Source organism: Sarcophilus harrisii, chromosome 3 (assembly GCF_902635505.1).
Source record: "Sarcophilus harrisii chromosome 3, mSarHar1.11, whole genome shotgun sequence".
NCBI classification, from domain to species: domain Eukaryota; kingdom Metazoa; phylum Chordata; class Mammalia; order Dasyuromorphia; family Dasyuridae; genus Sarcophilus; species Sarcophilus harrisii.
Window position 1 is genome coordinate 582365114 of NC_045428.1, and position 18557 is coordinate 582383670.

General features: G+C 43.5%; 1 protein-coding gene and 1 long non-coding RNA gene across 3 annotated transcripts in view; one reads left to right on the forward strand and one right to left on the reverse strand.

Moving 5' to 3' along the window:
- Window positions 1-8350: 8350 nt before the first annotated feature.
- On the reverse strand, window positions 8351-12953 carry LOC116422861. The gene is made up of 3 exons (XR_004233397.1): window positions 12530-12953; window positions 10001-10232; window positions 8351-8745 (listed from the first exon to the last, which is right to left on the reverse strand). It is a non-coding gene; the product is annotated as an uncharacterized LOC116422861 (long non-coding RNA).
- The window catches only part of MEGF6 (multiple EGF like domains 6), a 367229-nt gene continuing 358803 nt past the window's right edge, over window positions 10132-18557 (forward strand). For both annotated transcript variants that reach the window (XM_031962976.1, XM_031962977.1), the window contains exon 1: window positions 10132-10211. In XM_031962976.1, coding sequence (XP_031818836.1) covers window positions 10198-10211 — 14 coding nt within the window. In that variant the 5' untranslated portion in view covers window positions 10132-10197. The remainder of the gene's footprint in view (window positions 10212-18557) is intronic.

Below are 18557 nucleotides of genomic sequence, written 5' to 3' on the forward strand. Positions count from 1 at the left end.
GAGAGCTGCTCTTGGGAGCCAGAGATAGGGAAAGCTGCCCATTGGTTCCCCCCGCCAAGCTCCATGGTGTTCCTAACCTTCTTCCTGGGCCTTTGGGAGAAATGTATGTTTGAGCGCTCTTGCAGGAAAAGGAGAGATTTGAAAAGTTCTATGGGAGAGGTTTTCTTTTATAGCAACTGAGAATTATAGGATCCTCGAGATGGAGATGGATGATGAACAGACTGTCAGAGCTGGGAGAGATTTAGAACAGAGAATTACAGTCAGAAGAGCCTTAGAAAATGGACTGTTAGACCCAGGACAGAGCTTCGAACAATAAACAAAAGATGCTAGATTACAGAATACAGAATGCTAGGTCTTGGGTCTTTAGGGTCCCTTGGTCCGACCTTTGCCATTTTGCTGATATGTAAAGTTAGGCACAGGAAAGAGGAATGATTTATTCAGTCACTGAGCTAATTATTATTGACAAAATGAAGAATTCTCTGTTTCTAGCTCTTCCCCTTTCTTTCTCCCTTCTCTTTCCATCTGTTTTTCTTTCTTTTTCTTTCGCTCTGCCTCTGTCTCCCTCCTTTCTCCCCTCTTTCTCTCCTTATCCATTCACATCTCTTTCTATGTCTATTTCTGTATTCCTGTCTCTATCTCTCTGTCCCTGACTTCTCTCTTTCTTTCCCTCCCTCTATTTCTTTTCCTTCCATGTATCCATCTATCCTCTGTCTCTCCATTTGTCTCTGTCTCTACTTCCATCTCTTCCCATCTGTCTCTCTCTCTCCATTCCTGTCTTCCTATCTTTCTGCCTCTCTCTTTCTCTCTTCATCTATTTCCATCCCTTCCTATTTTTCTCTGTCTCTCCATTCTTATCTTTTTCTATCTCCATTTCTCTCTTCTTCTACTTCCATCCCTTCCCATCTATCTCTGTTTCTGTCTCTCTATTCCTATCTTTGTCTCCCTGTTCCTCTCTTCCATCCCTCCACTTATCTATCCATCTCTCTGTATCTCCATTCCTATCTTTCTGCCTCCCTCTTTCTCTCTTCTTCTACTTCCATCCCTTCCCATCTATCTCTCTGTTTTTGTCTCTCCATTCCTATCTTTGTCTCCCCCTTACTCTCTTCTCCACCTTCCTATCTCTCCACCCATCTATTCATTTATCTCTGTCTCTCCATCTCAATCTTTTTTCTTTCTCTGTCTCTCCGTTTCTCTCCCTTCCCACCTTCACCCACATCACCACACCATCATCTCCTTTTGTCATGCATTTTCTTGATGACATCCTTTTCCCCTGTTTTCCACATTCCTAGTTGGTTATATATTGCCACCTACAAGCAAGGATGCACTTGGAGCTGACTTGTTAAATTTTTAATTAGGATCATTTATACCTTGGAAATCAGAATAGGCTAAAGATCAGGGCTTGGTTTACAATTCTATTGATTGTTCAAACTTAAGAAAGTGATGGAGAAAATCTTCAGAGTCAGCCTAAGTGTGTCACACGTGGCAATCCCAGAACTGACTGTTAACCATTTCCCAGCCCACGTCTTCCTGTGGCATCCTTTGATTGTATAGCAGTCAGCCCTCGCAGCCGATATGGGGGTTTGTGCACCGGTCCGCCCCACCGCCTGCTTCCTAGAACTTGGCAGGCTGCCCCAGAATCTGGAAGCTGAGAAGCGGGTGTGTGTGGGGACGTTGCCTTGCTGAGGGGGCCGTCTGAAGCTTTGGCATGTACGCATGCTGAGACAGTTAAGTCTTGTATTGTGCAAACACTACCGGCAGCTAGAAGTCCTCTAATTAATTGTTCACCATAAAAAAAAAAGGAAGAAAGAAAGAAGGGATGAATGTGCGATTATGTGAAGGCAGCTGTCAGAAGTAGTCAGCCCCAGTGCCCCAGAATACCCACCCGAGATGCTCTTGCCCAATTCTATTCTCTCCAGTTCATTCATGTCTCCTTTACTTGGAAACCTTATAGCGGAGGCTGCCGGATGGTCGAATGGCAGGGACGTTGGCAAGGGGCGTTTTCACCGGGTTTGGGTTAAGCTCCACGGCCTCTGATGTCCTGCCAGCTCGGGGATTCTGAAAGCTGGCCTGCATTGGAGCTCCTTCTGGACTTCACATGCCCTGTTGATGACATTCTGTCTTTTCTGAGCCCCCAAACCTGGGATGCTCTATCTCATTCCCTCTGCCTCTTTGGACCCCTTGTTCCCTTCCTTCTGAGATCATTTCCAATTTATCCTTTATAGAGCTTAATTTTTTTGTAGTTATTTCTATGAGGTTTCTCCTCCCCATTCATATTAGAATATAAACTTCTCCAGGCAGCTAAGTGGTGCTGTGGTTAGAGCACTAGCCCTGAAGTCAGGAGGACCTGAGTTCAAATGTGACCTCAAGATACTTAATGCTTCCTAGCTGTATGACCCTGGGCATGTCACTTAGCCCCGATTGCCTCAAGGGGAAAAAAGAATATAAACTTGTTAAAGAGAGTGACTGATTTTGTCTTTTCTTTTAAAAAATGTAAATAGTAACTTATTCTTCCAATTACATATATAGACTTTTTTTTTGTATTTTCAGTATAGTGCCTTACATACAGTAGGCATTTAATAAATTCTCATTGACTTCAAGACTTTGCACAAATGCAACCCATTATAACTGGTCTTTCCCAGTTTTCCCAATTGTTAACATGCACACCCTTATTTTGTATTTATCTGTAGACATATTATTTCCCTCTCTTTAGAACGTAAGCTTCTTGAGGGCAGGAACTTTCATTTCTATCCTTGCATTCCCCCTGCCCAACATGCTGCTTGAATGCTCCTTGAATACAGGGGCTGTTTTTGCCTTTTCTTTTTTCTAGTACTTAGTATAGTGACTGGCACATAGTAGATACTTCCTTCATGAGTGTTTACTGACTGACTACTTGTAGGACTGGGTTGAATTGAGCTACCTTATATTATTTCCAGACTTTTCCCTTGCTTATTTCCTAATGCCTTTGTGAAAGTTAGGGCTGATTTTGGGGACGGTGGAAAGACAACTGATTCAGAAAGTCAGAGGACATGAGTTCAAAAAACCCCTGGTGCTTACTGTATGACCATAGGTAAGTCATTATCTTCCCTAGGCTTCCGTTTCTCCATCTGTAGAAGAAAAGGGGTGGATTGGATGGTTCTAGCTCTAGTTCTGTGAATTCAGTAGATTATTATTGAACTATGAATGCAGTAGATTATTATTGAACAGTAAGTGCTATAGATAGGACCTTCTTATTCTCTCCCTCCTTCCCTCTTTTTTCCTTCCTTTCTCCCTTCTTCCCTCCTTTTATTCCTCTCTCCTTCTCTCCTTCTTTCCTCCTTCCTTCCTTTCTTCCTCCCTTCCTCCCTTCCTCCCTCCCTTCCTCTTTTCCTTTCTCCCTCCTTCCTTTCTTCCTCCCTTTTTCCCCTCCCTCCCTCCTTCCTTCCTTCCCTCTCACCTTTTCTTCCTCTTTTCCTTCTTCTCTCCCTCTCTCCTTCTCTGTCTGTCCCTCTTTCTTTTGTATATGGAACTCCCAGGTAGAAAAAGTTTCCTTTTCTATCATTCCATCAATAAACATTTATTAATCATGAATCATGTGTCAGGGACCGTGCTAAAGTTCTGCAAATACAAAAAAGAGACAAGAGATTGTCCCTGCCTTCAAGAAGCTTACCATCTAGATACTTGTCAGTACCATCTGTCACTTATAGTCTTAGAGATGGCTTAGATCATTGAGAGATTAGGTTTGGCCAAAGGTCATACAAGAAGTCAGAGGAAGGACTGGAACTCAGGTTTTCTTGGTTGTGAGCATATCATAAATATGAGTATATCTCATGCTGTTTGTTGTTAAGTCATTTTATAATTGTGTCCGATTCTTTGCCCCCATTTGAGATTTCCTTGGCAAAGATACTAGAGTGGTTTTGCCATTTCCTTCTCCAGCTCATTTTACAAATAAGGAAACTGAGGCAAACATAGTAAAGTGATTTGTTCAGGGTCACAGATAACAAAAAATGAGAACAGCAAAGAAAGATGTATATGAACTGATGCAGAATGGAGCAAACCGGGCTAGAAGAACAGATATCCTCACTGCCTTCAATTATACAGATCATTGGACACTAAGAAGGGGCCACCACTAACTAGTTACTCCCCTCTGGGTCTCAATTCTCCTATCTGTAAAATGGGGCTTTGGCCCCAGACAGTAGAGTTGAGAGTAATAGCTAAAGGTTGCTGAGAGGCAGGTTTAGACTTGAGGTAATGAAAAACTTCCTAACAATTAGAACTATCTTCCAGTGGAATGTGATGTCTGGGGAGGCAGTGACTGGAATCCCCCTCAAAGGAGTTCTTCAGGTAAAAGCTGGATGTCTCAGAGATTGGGTGGAGAGCTGACTCAAGGGCAACTTGGATCAGGTGACCTTGGTGGTCTCTCCCAATTCCAAGATGCCGGGAAATCATATTCATTGTAATGGCAATAACTTGTCTTGTCCGGAGGCAGAGTGAAAAACATCTTCTTTCTGGCCTTTGAATCCAAGGGCTTGAGTTCTGTACTTGGGTGATTATTGGGCAAAGTTTTTTAACCCTTCTGGGGTGCAGCAGAGTCTGTTCTAAGACTCCTCCCAAGCTCTGACATCCCATGTTCATTAGGTCTCTTCCATCTCTAACATTCTGTATTCTAAGGGCCCTCCCAGCTCTGAGATCCCATGTTCATTACGTCCCTCCCAGCTCTGACATCCCAGCTTCTAAGGGCCCTCCCAGCTCTGACATCCCAGGTTCTAAGGGCCCTCCCAGCTCTGACCTCCTGGGTTCAAAGGACCCTCCCGGCTCTGACATCCTGGGTTCTAAGAGAATTCCCAGCTTTGTTAGTCCATATTCTAAGCATCCTTCTGGATAAGTCTTTACTAGTGCTTTGTTGGAAGGTCTGTTTCAAGTCTTAAATCCTATGAACCCTCTGGGGAAGCTGCTCTTCATCTTCCCTCCCCCTTTTTTTAACCAAAATTCTACCCCTCCTTTGAAGTATTACTATTTTGGTAGAAAAGAAACTAGACAATGTAGTGGATCCAGCCTGGAGTTAGGAAGACTCCTCTTTGTGAGTTCAAACACTCCTAGCTGTGTAATCCTGGGCAGGTCCCTTCTCCCTACCTGCCTCAGTTTCTTCATTTGTAAGATGAACTAGAAAAGGAACTGGCCAACCACTCCAGCATCCCTGCCAAGAAAACCTCAAATGGGGCCAGAAAGTCAGAAACAACTAAGGCAAAATAAAGAATCAGAACATCTCAGAAAAACTTATTCTAAATTCTCCACTCTTCTCAAATTCCATCAAATGTATTTGGTGCTGTAAAATTCAGTCCACATTATCCCATAGAAACAGGATGGAAGAAACAGTGGGTAGGGCAGTGGGCTTCTAAAGTCCAAGAGTGGAATTCAAATCCTGCCTTGAATACTTAGTCATTTCACTTGAAATACTTTGAGGAACAGTGAGATGAAAATGACTGTTATGTCTGACTCTTCGTGACCTATTTGGGGTTTTCTTGGCAAAGATACTGGAGTGGTTTGCCATTTTCTTCTCTGGGGGAAACTGAGGCAGAAAGGGTCAAGTGGCTTGCCCAAGGTCACCAGATAGTGGAATGTATTTTAAATAACAAAGGTTTAGGACCCTTGACCTAATGCAACCTCATTTTACAGAGAAGTATCAGAGAAGTTTGGTGGTTTACCCATCCTGCCACAGTATCAGAGCCAGAATTTGATTCCAAGAACTAATGTTCTTTGTACTCTACTACCTTGCCTGTCTTATCTCAGTCCAACTATATTCTAATATCTTGGAGAGCAAGGACTATAACGAATCCTGTTCTCTATTTTCATCAGTACCTTGAATCCTATGTGGATAGTTATGGGAATTAGACCAGTGATTTCACTGGTGTAGAGAACGCTCAGATGGGGAAATTCTCTCCATCAATCCTGGTTAGCACCTTCTGGAGAGCCCTGCTGAGGGCCATCACCAGTGTAGGGTCAGGAGCACCGTGGAATCCAAGTTGTCATTCAGGCTTCAAGGCTTGCCTTGTAAACAATGGCTGAACGGATGAGCGAGAACACACAAAGAAAGAAATACATGCTTCCCAAAGGGTTTCTGAACGCCAAGTATTGTCTCCCTGCCCTGCCGCCCCGCCCCGGGTCTCTTTCTATTTAAAGCTGGCCCTTGCCCCGTGTCCCACATCCATTAGCCTGGGCTCTCCAGGGTGAGCCTGGTCCCCGGGGGCAGGCAGCCCTTCGGTGCCCCATTCTCATAGAAAGTCAGCACGGGGCAGAGTGTATGTTCCTGCTGTGACCCACGCTGGGCAGGTTCGGGCTTGCCTGGCTTGGCAGGGCCATGTGGCGTGGTGGGTGGGGCAGGGCCCGGGCGCAGCCCCTTCTGACTTTCATTCACTGAGGACCTCTAGGGGCTCCGGTGGCCAGATCAGTTTGTGATTTGGTACAGTCTTGCTCAGCACAGGAAGTGGCCCTAGCTCATCCCAGTGAGTAAGCTTAGCAATGACCGGTTCCAGGAAGAAGGTGGGTGGGTTTTTGGACAGTCTCAGCTTGACCTCCATGCTCACCACGCTCCCTCCGCCTCAGTTTCCTCATCTGGGAAATGACGAGAGTGGATGTTTTCTCTGGAGGGAGGCCTTCCTTCAAATTCCAGTTCTAGAACTATCAGCTTATTCTAGGTATAGACTGGTTAAAAATGATGAGAAATTTGTAATGTTGCGTTGGGATGATACAAAAAGGAGAGCTTTGCACCAGTAATGGAAGGTTCCTTGCCCCTATCTGTGCCCACATTTCACAATCTGACTCTAACCTACCTGCCCCTCCCCATCATGTACCCTACATCCTAGCCAAACAAACCTTATTGTTATTTCTGGGACAAGATTTTTCCTGCCTTTGTTCAGACTGTCCCCCATGCTTGGAATGTGCTCTCTCCTTCACCTCTGCCTCTTGGAAATAGCTAATTTATTTCAAAGTTGTGTTCAAACGCTGGCTCCTCCGGGACGATCCTTCTTAATGTCCCCCATAGTTTTTCTCTTTGGGCTTCTCCCCCTATTAATTCGCATGTGATATCTTATTTATTTCTGTCCCCCTCTCTCTGGCATTACTTTCTCAACTCAGGCTTGAATCGATTTCCACGGTTCCAAGGGCTGAGTTTCTTGGACTCTTACTCTGTGTGTCTATTAATGCCAATCAGCTAGACTTCAGTTAACTTTTTTTTTATGGGGGGAAGGATTCAAGAGACATCATTTCTAGGCAAGTTCCTCATTTATATTAATGATGTCAGCATGTTTACTACTTAAAAAGATGGTCATTTTCGCCGTCAGTCTCTTAGACCAAAGACATTCATAGGGGCTGACTCATGGCTTATATGTCCTTGGAAGAGAGGCGATCCTGAAGGTAGCAATCAACTCTGATTGGCTGGCAGTTAATGGGAGGTAGACTTTACAAAGAAAAGTGTGTTTGCCATAATGAGGAGCTGAGAATTACATCATGTTACTCTTCGTCAGAGAGATTATCTCTATACCCAGATCGCCCCAAATTTGGGCACTTTAGACAAAGACCCTACTTCTCCCAGCCAAGCCTGAGCTAGTTGGATAATAATGGCAATCCTATTTTCCATCAGCCCTGTCCTAGAGAGATTAGATAAGGAAACAGGAAGGGGTGGGGAGAGAAAGCTAAAGATTCCACAATTAGAATCAATAATATGAGAGAGAAACAATCATTTCTCTCAACACATAGAAAGAATAATAGTTTTGGGGCAGCTAGGTAGTGCAGTGGATAGAGCATCAGCCCTGAAGTCAGGAGGAACTGCGTTCAAATCTGATCCCAGACACTTCCTAGCTGTGTGATCCTGTGCAAGTCACTTAACCCCAATTGTCTCAGCAAAAATAATAATTATTATCATAAAGAATAATTAGTATCAAGTTCAGCACTGGGGTGGAGGGGAAGCGCATGTTTTATTTGCACAACATCCCTGGACAGAGGGATGTTGAGGTAAAATGGTATGATGGAAGAGAAAATAAGGCTTCAGGATTGAGACAATCTCAGTCTTCTCATCTGTAATATGGGGAGGTGGGACTCCATTGTTCCTGCATTTCTTTCTAGTCCCAAATCTGTGATCCTCTGAAAAGTGAAGTTATTCTTGCCTTGTCAGCCTTGGAGGGTGGTATCTAGAAGCAGATGCAAGAGTGAATTTGAAAAGAAAAGAAACAGTGACGTTGGAAAGGTAATTCTTGTTTACACGGGTATTTTCTTTCTTCCCAGAGTGCTTTACCCTTGGCTCGATTCTTCCTCCATGAAGATGTCTCAGTCTTCCTCTACAGATGAAGGAACCACATTTGAACACCTCTGGAGTACTCTGTGAGTTTCCTTCAGAGTCTATATCCCGGGGAGATGAAGTAGAAGTCTAGGGATGTGTTTCCTCAGCTCAGACTAGGTTCAGCCTCTCATGAGGTCTGGTGTCCAGTTCTAGGCAGATAGGCACATGGGCAGGAAATGCAGCCAAATGGGTCACCAACGCCATGAACTTTCCTTAGGATGCATCATATAAAATGAGGTACTTCCTAGTAGTTTGCAGAGCCCACTGATTCCTCTCCTGAGGGTCTTGGGTGTTGTAGGAAAGAACCTGATGACCAGGGAAGAGGTGAGGTGGAAAGGTGGGGTTCCACGAGGTCATTTGGAACATTGTTAGGATTGGCGACTTGGAGTAGAGGGCAAGAGTCATGTTGTTCTGCTTGGCTCTAGAGGGCAGGACTGGGAATAATGGGAGGAATTACAGAGGGATCAAATTTAGCTTCAAATGAGGGAAAACTTACCAATGAAAACTGCCCGCAAAGAGAATAGCTTTGAGAGGTAGTGAACTGCCCATACGAGAGGTCTTCAAGGGCAAAAGGGTTGCTCTCTTGTCTGGGGAGGGATTACTATTTGGGTAAGGGTTGGACCAGATGATCTCTGTCACTAACTTAGATTCTTCAGTTTGAGGAGAGAAGAAGCCACGCTAAGAGAAGAAGGGAGAGAAGATAAAAGAGAGGAGAAGGAAGGTAGAAGACTGGAGAGAAAAAGAGTGAAGAGGAGAGGGGAGAAAGGAGATTCGAGGAGATGACCAGAAAGGATGGAGAGAAAAGGAGGAGAGGAGATGGTAGAAAGAGGAAAGAGAAAGAAAGAGAAGAGAAGAAAGGAAAGGAAAGAACAGAGAGGAAAGGAGGGGATAGGACTGAAGAGGAGAGGGGAGAAAGGAGACTTGAGGAGAGGACTAGAAGGGATAGAGAGAAAAAGAGAGGACATGAGATGGTAGGAAAGAAAAGGAGAGTTATAAAGAGAGGATAAAAAAAGAGAAAAAGGAGAAGGAAAGGAAGAAAAGGAAAGAGACAAGAAGAGATGGATGGAAAGGAAAAGGAAAGAGAGAAGAAGAGAAAGAAGGAAAAAAGGATAGGAAAGAAAGCGATAACAAGAGAGGGAAGGAATGAAAGGATAGGAGAGGAGAGAGCAAAGGAAAAAAGAGGGGAAAGGGAGAGAAAAGGAAAGAGAAGAAAAGAGTAAGGAAAAGGGAAAAAAGAAGAGAGGAGAGAGATGGAAAGAGAGGGAAGGAAAGAAAAAGGAAAGGAGAGAATAAAGGGAATTAAAGGAAAGAGAAAAGAGAAGAAAAAAAGAATAGGAAAGAGGAGAGAAAAGAGGAAAGGAAAGAAAGAGAAGAGAAGAAAAGAGGCAAAGAAAGAGAACAAGAAAGGAAAGAGGAGAGAAAGTGAAGAAAATAAGGGAAAGAAGAAAGAGGAAAGGAAGGAATGAGGAAAAAGGAAGCGGAAAGAAGAAAAGACAGGAAGGAGAGACACTGAGAAGAGGACTAGAAGGAGAGGAGATGAAAAGTTGGTAGGAGTAGTCTAGAAGTACATAGGAGGAAAAAGTAAATGGATAAAAGTATGAAGCCAGGATTCTCTCAAGTCCTTCCCAGTGACAAAGTAGATTTCTTTTCTCCTGCCCCTCACGATCCCTTAAAAAAAAAGCACCCTACCTCCTTTCCTCTTCAAATTAACACTACCCTTGGGCAGGTCGGTGAGGGTGTTCAAGTAGTGCTAAAGGCTTTCTCATCTTTTCTCAGGGAGCCAGACAGCACATATTTTGATCTCCCCCAGTCCAGTCAAGGGGGCAGTGAAGTAGTGGCTGGTGGGACTGTGGTCAGCATGGACGACTTCCATATGCAGAGCATGAATGAGTCTGTCATGGTAAGTGAGGTCTCTTGACTCCTGCAGGGGAGAAACCATACTGATAACAGAGTTGATTTTCCCCTGGAAGGGGATGACACAATTGAGCTAATGAAAGGGGATGGAGTCCCCTTTGCCTCTACTTCCCTACTCTAAAAAACAGTGTCAATATATGGATGTCTCAACTCACACTCTCATTATTCCCTTTCCTCCTGACTACTCTTGTGTCTGAGCCATAAATTTATTGGTTTTCTATTGGCAAGCAAGTGTGATTCTAGGTTTGGGCTTGTAGGACAAAGGGGCACGTAGGATCACAAATTGATCAAGTCAGGAAAACTAGTATCTTTCTTCCTTCCATGGAGTCACCCTTTCCCGCTTCTGCCTCTTGTTCCTCCCATCCAAAACACTAGTTTCATTCTGAGCTATTAGATAGAGTGTCAAATTATGGTTAATAATGTTATCCCTCCCCTAAGATATTTGCATTTCAATAGAGCCATGGAAAAGCTTTCCAAATGGAAAAAGCTTCTTAATGGCGGACTATCTGCCACCATCTAAAGCATTCCAATAAACACTTATTAAGTTTTTATGATTTATAACACAAAGCCCTTGGGCTACAAAAACAAAACCAAATAAATCATTCCTGCCCTTAAAGGATTTTATTTTTTACTGATTGGGAGGTTAGTATATGCTATGGATAGAGTTAAATAAATCTGAGATAATTGGGGGAGAGAAAGTGGGAATATTTAGCAAGAATCAGACACATCTTCCTATGGGAGATAATACCTTAGCTGAACTTTAAAGGATCTAGGAGCCAGATGTGGTGTCTTGTACCTCTCATCCCTGCTACCAGGAAGGCTGAGGCTGTTGGCTCTGTTGAGCCTAGAAATTCTGTGCTTCAGTGGGCTAAGATAATAAGGTATTCATGCTAAGATCAGAATCAATATGGTGATGGGTGGAGGGATGAACAGGTTGCCTAAGGAAGGGCAGACTGTCCCAGGCTGGAAATGTAAGAGGTTCAAGTTCTCATGCTGATCAGTAGTGAGATCCTGCCCGGGAGTGCTCACTCTGCTTTCAGCCTCGGTAGGATAGGATGACCTGGCTTTTGAAAGGAAGAGGAAGAAGAAGAAGAAGAAGATAGAAGCTAGAGATTCTCAGAAGTGTATGAGAAGAGCTGGTGGCAACCTGTGCATCTGTGGAGATGTGAGATGGAACTGTGACTGTGATAGGATTTTATTAAAAATGTCTCTGAAAAGGTAGGATTGTCGATGTCATGCTGAGGCATTTAAAGGCTGTATTTTATCCTAGAGGAAATAGGGAGCCTTTGAAGATTTTTGAACTTAGGGAATGGCACGGTCTTAGGTGTGTCGTAGGAATGTAAGTTTTATATCCATGTGAAGGAAGTTCTAGAGAGAACAGAACATAGAAGGAAGACACCCAATTAGGAAACTAATAAAATAGACTAGGTGAGAGGAAAGGTGATGAAATTGTGAAGGAGGGTCCCAAGAGATCTTAAGAAGCTGTAATTGAAAAAGCTCAACACCCAATTGGCAATGGGGCGGGGTAGAAGGAGAGGGAAGTGTCAAAGATGGTTACAAGGTTGTAAACCCACTGGGCAAATGGAAAAAGGAAAATTTGGAGATGAAATATATTTAGGGAGGAAGATGGTGAATCTTATTTTGAACACGTTGAATCCAGATTATACCAAGGGGTAATTTTATTTCATTTTCAGTATTGTTTTATTTACCAAATACATGTAAAGATAGTTTTCAGTATTCATTTTTGTAAGATTTTGTGTTCTAGATTTTTCTCCCTTTCTCTTTTACCTCCTCCGTTCCCAAGACAGTAAGCAATCTGATATAGGTTAAATATGTGCAAACCTTTAAACATCTTTTCATATTTGTCATATTATGTAAGAAAAATCAGACAAAAAGGGGAAAAAACACAAGAAAGAAAGAAAGAAACAGACCAAAAATGGTGAAAATATTAGGCTTTGATCTACATTTAGTTTCCATTGTACTCTGTGGATATGACTGGCATTTTCTATCCTGAGGTTATTGTAATTGCCCAAGAAATAATTGTAGAAAAGGAGGGCTTGCCATATTACCTTAGTTTCCTCTTCTATAAAGTGAGGATATATTGGATTAGATGGCTTTTGGGGCCTCTTTCAGCTCTCTATCTGTGATCCATACTCTTGTCTACTTTAAGGACGGAAGACCTTACATTAGCGCAGCTCATCGCCTCATAAAATCTTGGGGTTGGAACAACCCTAGAGTTTATGTAGCACTTCCTCTCAATCGAGATAATACAATACAAAACGATATTTATTCCCATTTACTCACTATAAAAATCTGTTCTGTAGAGCTGCTGGATAGATGATCAAATGCTTCTGTGTTTGGATACTCAGTGGTCGGGATCATTATCTGTGCCATTGCTGGGCAGTTCAGATTTGTTAGTAAGTCTTTTGTTACTCTGAACTACAATCTGCCTCCAATCTTAGGAGGAAAAAGTAGGAAGGGCATGGAACCATGGAAACACCATTTCTGGTTCTATCACAGAACCATAGAACACCATCTCTGGTCTATCACAGAACCATAGAATACCATCTTGGGTCTGTCATGGAACCATAGAACACCATCTCTGGTCTATCACAGAACCATAGAACACCATCTTTGGACCTATCATGGAACCATGGAACACCATCTCTGGTCTATCACGGAACCATAGAACACCATCTCTGGTCTATCACAGAACCATAGAACACCATCTCTGGGTCTATCATTAGACCATAGAACACCATCTCTGGGTCTATCAGGGAACCATAGAATACCATCTCTGGATCTATCACAGAACCATAGAACGCCATCTCTAGACCTATCATGGAACACGGAACCATAGAACACCATCTCTAGACCTATCATGGAACCATAGAATATCATCTCTGGGTCTGTCATGGAGCCATAGAACACCATCTCTGGGTCTATCACAGATCCATAGAACACCTATCAGGGGGCACAGTCACTGTTCAGCTGCTCGACTGGAGCCTTGGAAGAAATGAAGGTCTCGTTGGGTGCCAGGAGGATTCAAACCTTGCCGTGGGGATGGCGGGAAAGAAGACTCTTATTTCCGTCCGGGGCGGTGTGTGTCTCTCCCTCCACCCCATCCCGACCCCAGCTGGAGTGGAAGGAATCCGAAAGCTGCATCTCTGTTCTTAGCCTGGTGAGTCAGGTTCAGGCCAGGATACAAAGAGCACTCTCTTGCCTGCTCGGGCATGTAGCTTGCTGGGCCCCACGCTGTAATGAAGGTGGAGCCCTACACCTTTCCAAACAAAAATAGAGTATAATTTGTTCAGGTATAAACATGCCTCATAGTAAAAAGCCATTTATGAGATATTTACATGCATAGCACACTTAATGGCAGTGGGAATTCCCGGCATAAATTGCTGGCTCAAACTTGGGGGTTTGGGAGGGGGTGAGGGGAGGAAGGCCGAGCCAAGCTGGGCCTGGGGAACATCCTGATCCCGGGCTTGGGGAAAGGGTTAGCTTGGGGATAACGGGCCAGAGCAAAGTGCAAAGTCAAGGGGAGAGGGCAGAAAGGGAGGTGAAAAGGAGGGAATGGCCGTGAGACCCCACAAGGGGCTCCCCACTGGAGACTTCCACAAGGAAGCAGAAAGGGAGAGAAAGTAGCTGTTTGGGATGGGGAGATGAAGGAAAAAGAGGGGATGGTGGATGATAAACGGCGGACCTTTGGAAAGTGTGGCTGGTCTATTATAGTCATGGCATGGAGTAATACAAACGGAGACTGTGATTCTAACTCACTCACCCTTCCCTGAATCTCAGTTGCTCATCTGTGAAATGAGAGGGTTGGGTCAGATTGTGTCTAAGCTCTGTGCTATTCTCCAGCTAAGCCCTTGTGATAATCCCTCACACGCTTTGTTTATATGGTGAAGAAGGACTTCCATTAGTTACATGTCCATAGAATCATTCGCCTAGAGCTAGGGGGACCTCCTGCCTTCTCATTTTACAGACTGAAATCCAGAGGGGCTAAATGATGTCACACAGATAGTAGATGGTAGAGCTGGGATTTGAATCCAGGTTACCACACTACAGAGACAATGCTGGGTTATGGAGGTGAGTTGAAAGTCTCAAAAACTAGGCCAGATTTTGGGAAGGCCTCCTCAATTGGAAAGGATTTGACTAGGGATACTGCAGTGGACTCTAGCAAGGATATGTCAGAAACTCCTGAAACTTAACTGATTTTCAGATTTTCAATGTGAACCGTTACTCAGAAATCATCAGGCTGATTCGTTGTTTTGTGATTGTCTAGACTTAAGAATGTGATAGAGACAAATAATAATACAGAGTAAATTTTAAAATGTGGACATTTTCAGAGAGTTCATTGTTAAGCATCTGCCAGCACATCCATGACTCTGGCAAAGTGTAAAAAATCTTTACCCAGAATTAAGTTTGTGGAAGTCACCAATGATCAAAAGCCTGACATCCCTACCATATGAGGATCAGGCAAAGAAATAGGGGATATTTAGCCACTAAGAGAAGTCTCAGCTAGGTCTGATTGGTAGCTGTCTCCAAGTACTGGAAAGAGGTAAAGGCTCACATCCCCCTCTGACACTCCCCAGCCTGCATGGTCCTGAGCAAGTCTTTAACACACATCTCAGGGCAGTATTCGGAACTTAACAAACATCCAATAAAATGACCATTTCCATATATGTTGCAGAACAGAAAGAGAGGATTGTAATTGAAACTGTAGATCTCTGTTAAGGACAGCTGGCTTTTCTTTTTAAAATATAACATTCTGCAAAGGATTTTCAAAGCTGTCATAATTGTCAACAATTATTTCCGGTTTTCCTTCTGTTTTCTTCTGCTCAGTTAAAAATATTTTCTTCCTCCCTTCCTTCCTCTCTCCTTTCCTCCCTCCTTCCTTCTCTCCCTTTCTCCTTTTTTCCCTCTCTCCCTCTCTTCCTTCTTCCCTCCCTTTCTTTCTCTCTTCTTTCCTTCCTCTCTTCTTTCTTCCCTTTCTCCCTTCCTTCTTCCTCACCTTCTTTCTTCCTCTCTCCTTCCCTCATTTCCTCTTTTCCTTCTTTTCTTCTTCCTTCCCTCTATCCTTTCATTTCTTGCTTCCTTTCTTCTTTCCATCCTTTTTTCATTTCTTCCTTCTTCTCTCCCATATTTTATTTCTTCTCTTCTTAACTTAACTTAACCTGACCACACATGCATGTATGTATGTCTATCTCTTACCCTCTTCTCTACCCCACCTCTCTCTCCCTAGCCACTTCGCTTCCCAGTAGCCTTCTGTAGGGAACACATCATTAGGTCTCCTATGATCTCTCCTTGTCTTGTTACAGTTAGGCTCTTCATGATGGTAACTTTGTATCTATTCACTGTCACTGGATTTGGTGGGAAGTGGCTTTGAAGGGAGTTAAATCTGTATATTTATGATTGATTAAAAAGCACTTCATTTTCCTAAAGGTCCCCTCCCCAGCAAGACTTGTTAAAGATCTTGGGAACTAGAGATAAAAAAAAAATAACCCACTAGTGAAGGAAAATGATTTTAGGGCTTGTTATTAATCTGTATTGATTACATAAAATCTTTTTTATTTGAAATGAGATCCTCTATCTATAGAGCTAGAACACTAAGCTATATGACCTATGCCCAAGATAGAATTAGTCTCCCCTTTTGGAAGGAATACTCTTTGGAAGTTTGAAAAGTAAAGAAGGGAATAAGCATTTATAAAGCAGATACTGTGCTGAGATCATCTCATTCACTTCTCTCAGCACCCATATGACATATGTGCTCTTATTATCTCCATTTTACAGATGAGGAAACTGAGGCAGACAGAAGTGAAGTGAGTGAGTGAGACCAGATTGGAGTTTCCTACCTCAAGGTGCAGCACTCTGCTCACTCCACTTCCTAACTTCATCTTCTGAGCTAGTAATCTAGCACTATGTGTGGACATTTCAGATGAGGCTTTAGGAGTTCAGATAACTCGCCCTCAGTTACAGGTCTTAGAACTGCTGTAGCCCCAGCTTGAATCGTGCTCATCGAGCCCAGAGGCCCAACCTTTGGCCATTATGTCTGGTGGAGGATTTGAACTGATGACTTTCCCAACTTATCTCAAGCAAAGAGGGAAGCATTATGCTGGATTCATTCATTTTACTCTCACTAGACAATTATAATGTTCCCTATTGACTTTTAGGTAGCACTTGAGAACTTGTAAAGTATTTTTCATATATTGTTTCATTATGAGAATAGGGACTGTCTTTTGCTTCCTTTTGTTATCACTCAGCAGTATTTAGAAGCATGTTTAATAGTAGTAGTGCTTAATAAATCTTGATTGATTTCAAACTCATAAGGCTTATTGAGAAGTATCATCTCCATTTTGCAGTATGATTGAGTGATCTGTCTGGGATCACACAGCTAATTAGTGTCCGGTGGAAGATTGGAACTGATGACTTTGCCATCTCATCTCCACTTCCTGTTTAAGAGGCCCTGGGATCCAAGTCCTTTGCAGATAAGGACACTGAAGCAGCTACCCAAGGACACCCAAGCACCAAGTGCTAGAGAGGATTTGAACCTGATCTATCTCAGTCTCTCACCACTGCTCTTTCTCCCATATTCCCTCTATTGTCTTCAGGCCAAGAAGTGCAAGTTCTTAAAGTCTCAATTCAAGTGTCTTTTGCAACACATATTTCCCAGGTTTCCTTGGTCTTAGTGTCTTCTCTCTAGTGATTTTTCCAGTTTATCCAATCCGTGTTTTATTTATTCATAGATATTTCACAGGCTCCCCTATTGTACTTTAAGCTTCCCTCTATGTTTTGCCTTTGTCTGTATCCTCAGTGCTTTGCACGATGCCTGACATGGAGGAGATGCTTAATAAATGCTTATTGACTGACTGCTCTCGAGGAGCTTCCAATCTCCTGGGTAGGGAAAGTAGCTACAACATATACATGTATATTATTAAAACAAATACAAAATATACACACAGGAGATTTTTTTTGTCTACATATAGAAGGTGCTGAGTAAAGGCTTATTGACAACTCAGAACAAGAGAATGAATGATGATATTGATGATGATAGTAATAGTGAAAATACTGGTCTGAGGACACAGGACTAATCAGGACCTCAAGAGTCACAAGCTGTAATTTTACCCACCATGCAATTCTGGATTTGAGCCAGCGTAGGGTACTTCCTAGTTAGGAGATTGCCCCTACTGTATCTGAGTACGTTTTCTGGGTTTCTTGGCAAAGATACTGGAATGGTTTGCCACTTCCTTCTTCAGCACTTTTTACATTGGAGAAGGAAAGTCCAATCTGGTCTCAAGAAACCAAGACCAACAAGGTAAAATAATGTGCTTGGGATCACACAACTAGTGAGTGTTCGAGGCCAGATTTGAACTCAGGAAGGATGGTTCTTCCTGACTCCAGGGCGAGTATTCTGGGTACTACCTCATCTTTTAGATCATTACCTGGAACTTAGAGACCTGCTTGCCTGTGCTACTGAGAGTTAAGTTACTGGGTGAGCATTTCATAGTCTGATTGTATCCAGTCATCTCAGTTCGAAGGGCAACTATATTGAAACTTTCTGCCTTCCTTGAGGGGAGGTCCACCTCCTCTAAATCATTTTATCTGATTTTTCTGTGTCCTGGGTCTGTCCAACTTTCTATCGGTGTCCTCTCTTTGAATCCACTATGGTACTTTCCTTTCTATGTCGAGTCAGTTCTATATTTCCTATCTCTAAAGTATAAACACATTGAAGTTCCGTGTTTGAGTCATCTGCCCGCAGTGGTTCCTTTACTGTTCCTTCTTTTGCCTTCCTTGACTTCCCCTTTCTCTACTTTCCTTCCCCTCCCCTCCTCTTCCTTGTTTTCTTTTGCTTTCCCATCCCTTCTCTTCCTTTGCCATCCCTTCTTTTCTCTCTCCTTCACTTCCCTTGTCTCCTCTCTGTAATTCCCTCCCCTCGCTCTTTCTTTCCTCCTCCCTAGCCTCCTTTTCCCGCCTCTCCTCCCGCTTTGTCTGATAAACAGCTGTGGCTGAAAACCAGCAGAAGGCCCAGGTCAGGGCTCCCCCTCACCAAGCCAGCCCCTGGTGGCAGCTGCTGCTCCTCGGCACATTGTCTCTCCTGAAACAGAAGCCCCTGCCAGCTGGGCATCCCGGAGCTTCCAGGGCCTTCTGGCTTCCGGTCTCTCCAGCGAGAATAGCTGGTGGCTAGGAACAGGGAGACGGAGACTGTGCACTGAGCTGGCAGCCTCTCTTGTCAGGGCCTGGCAAGGGTGGGAGAATCCCAGCCAAAGATCCCCCTTCGGGTGGTTAGTCACACAGGTCAGCCTTGCTTCTTGTCACTGGCCACACACAG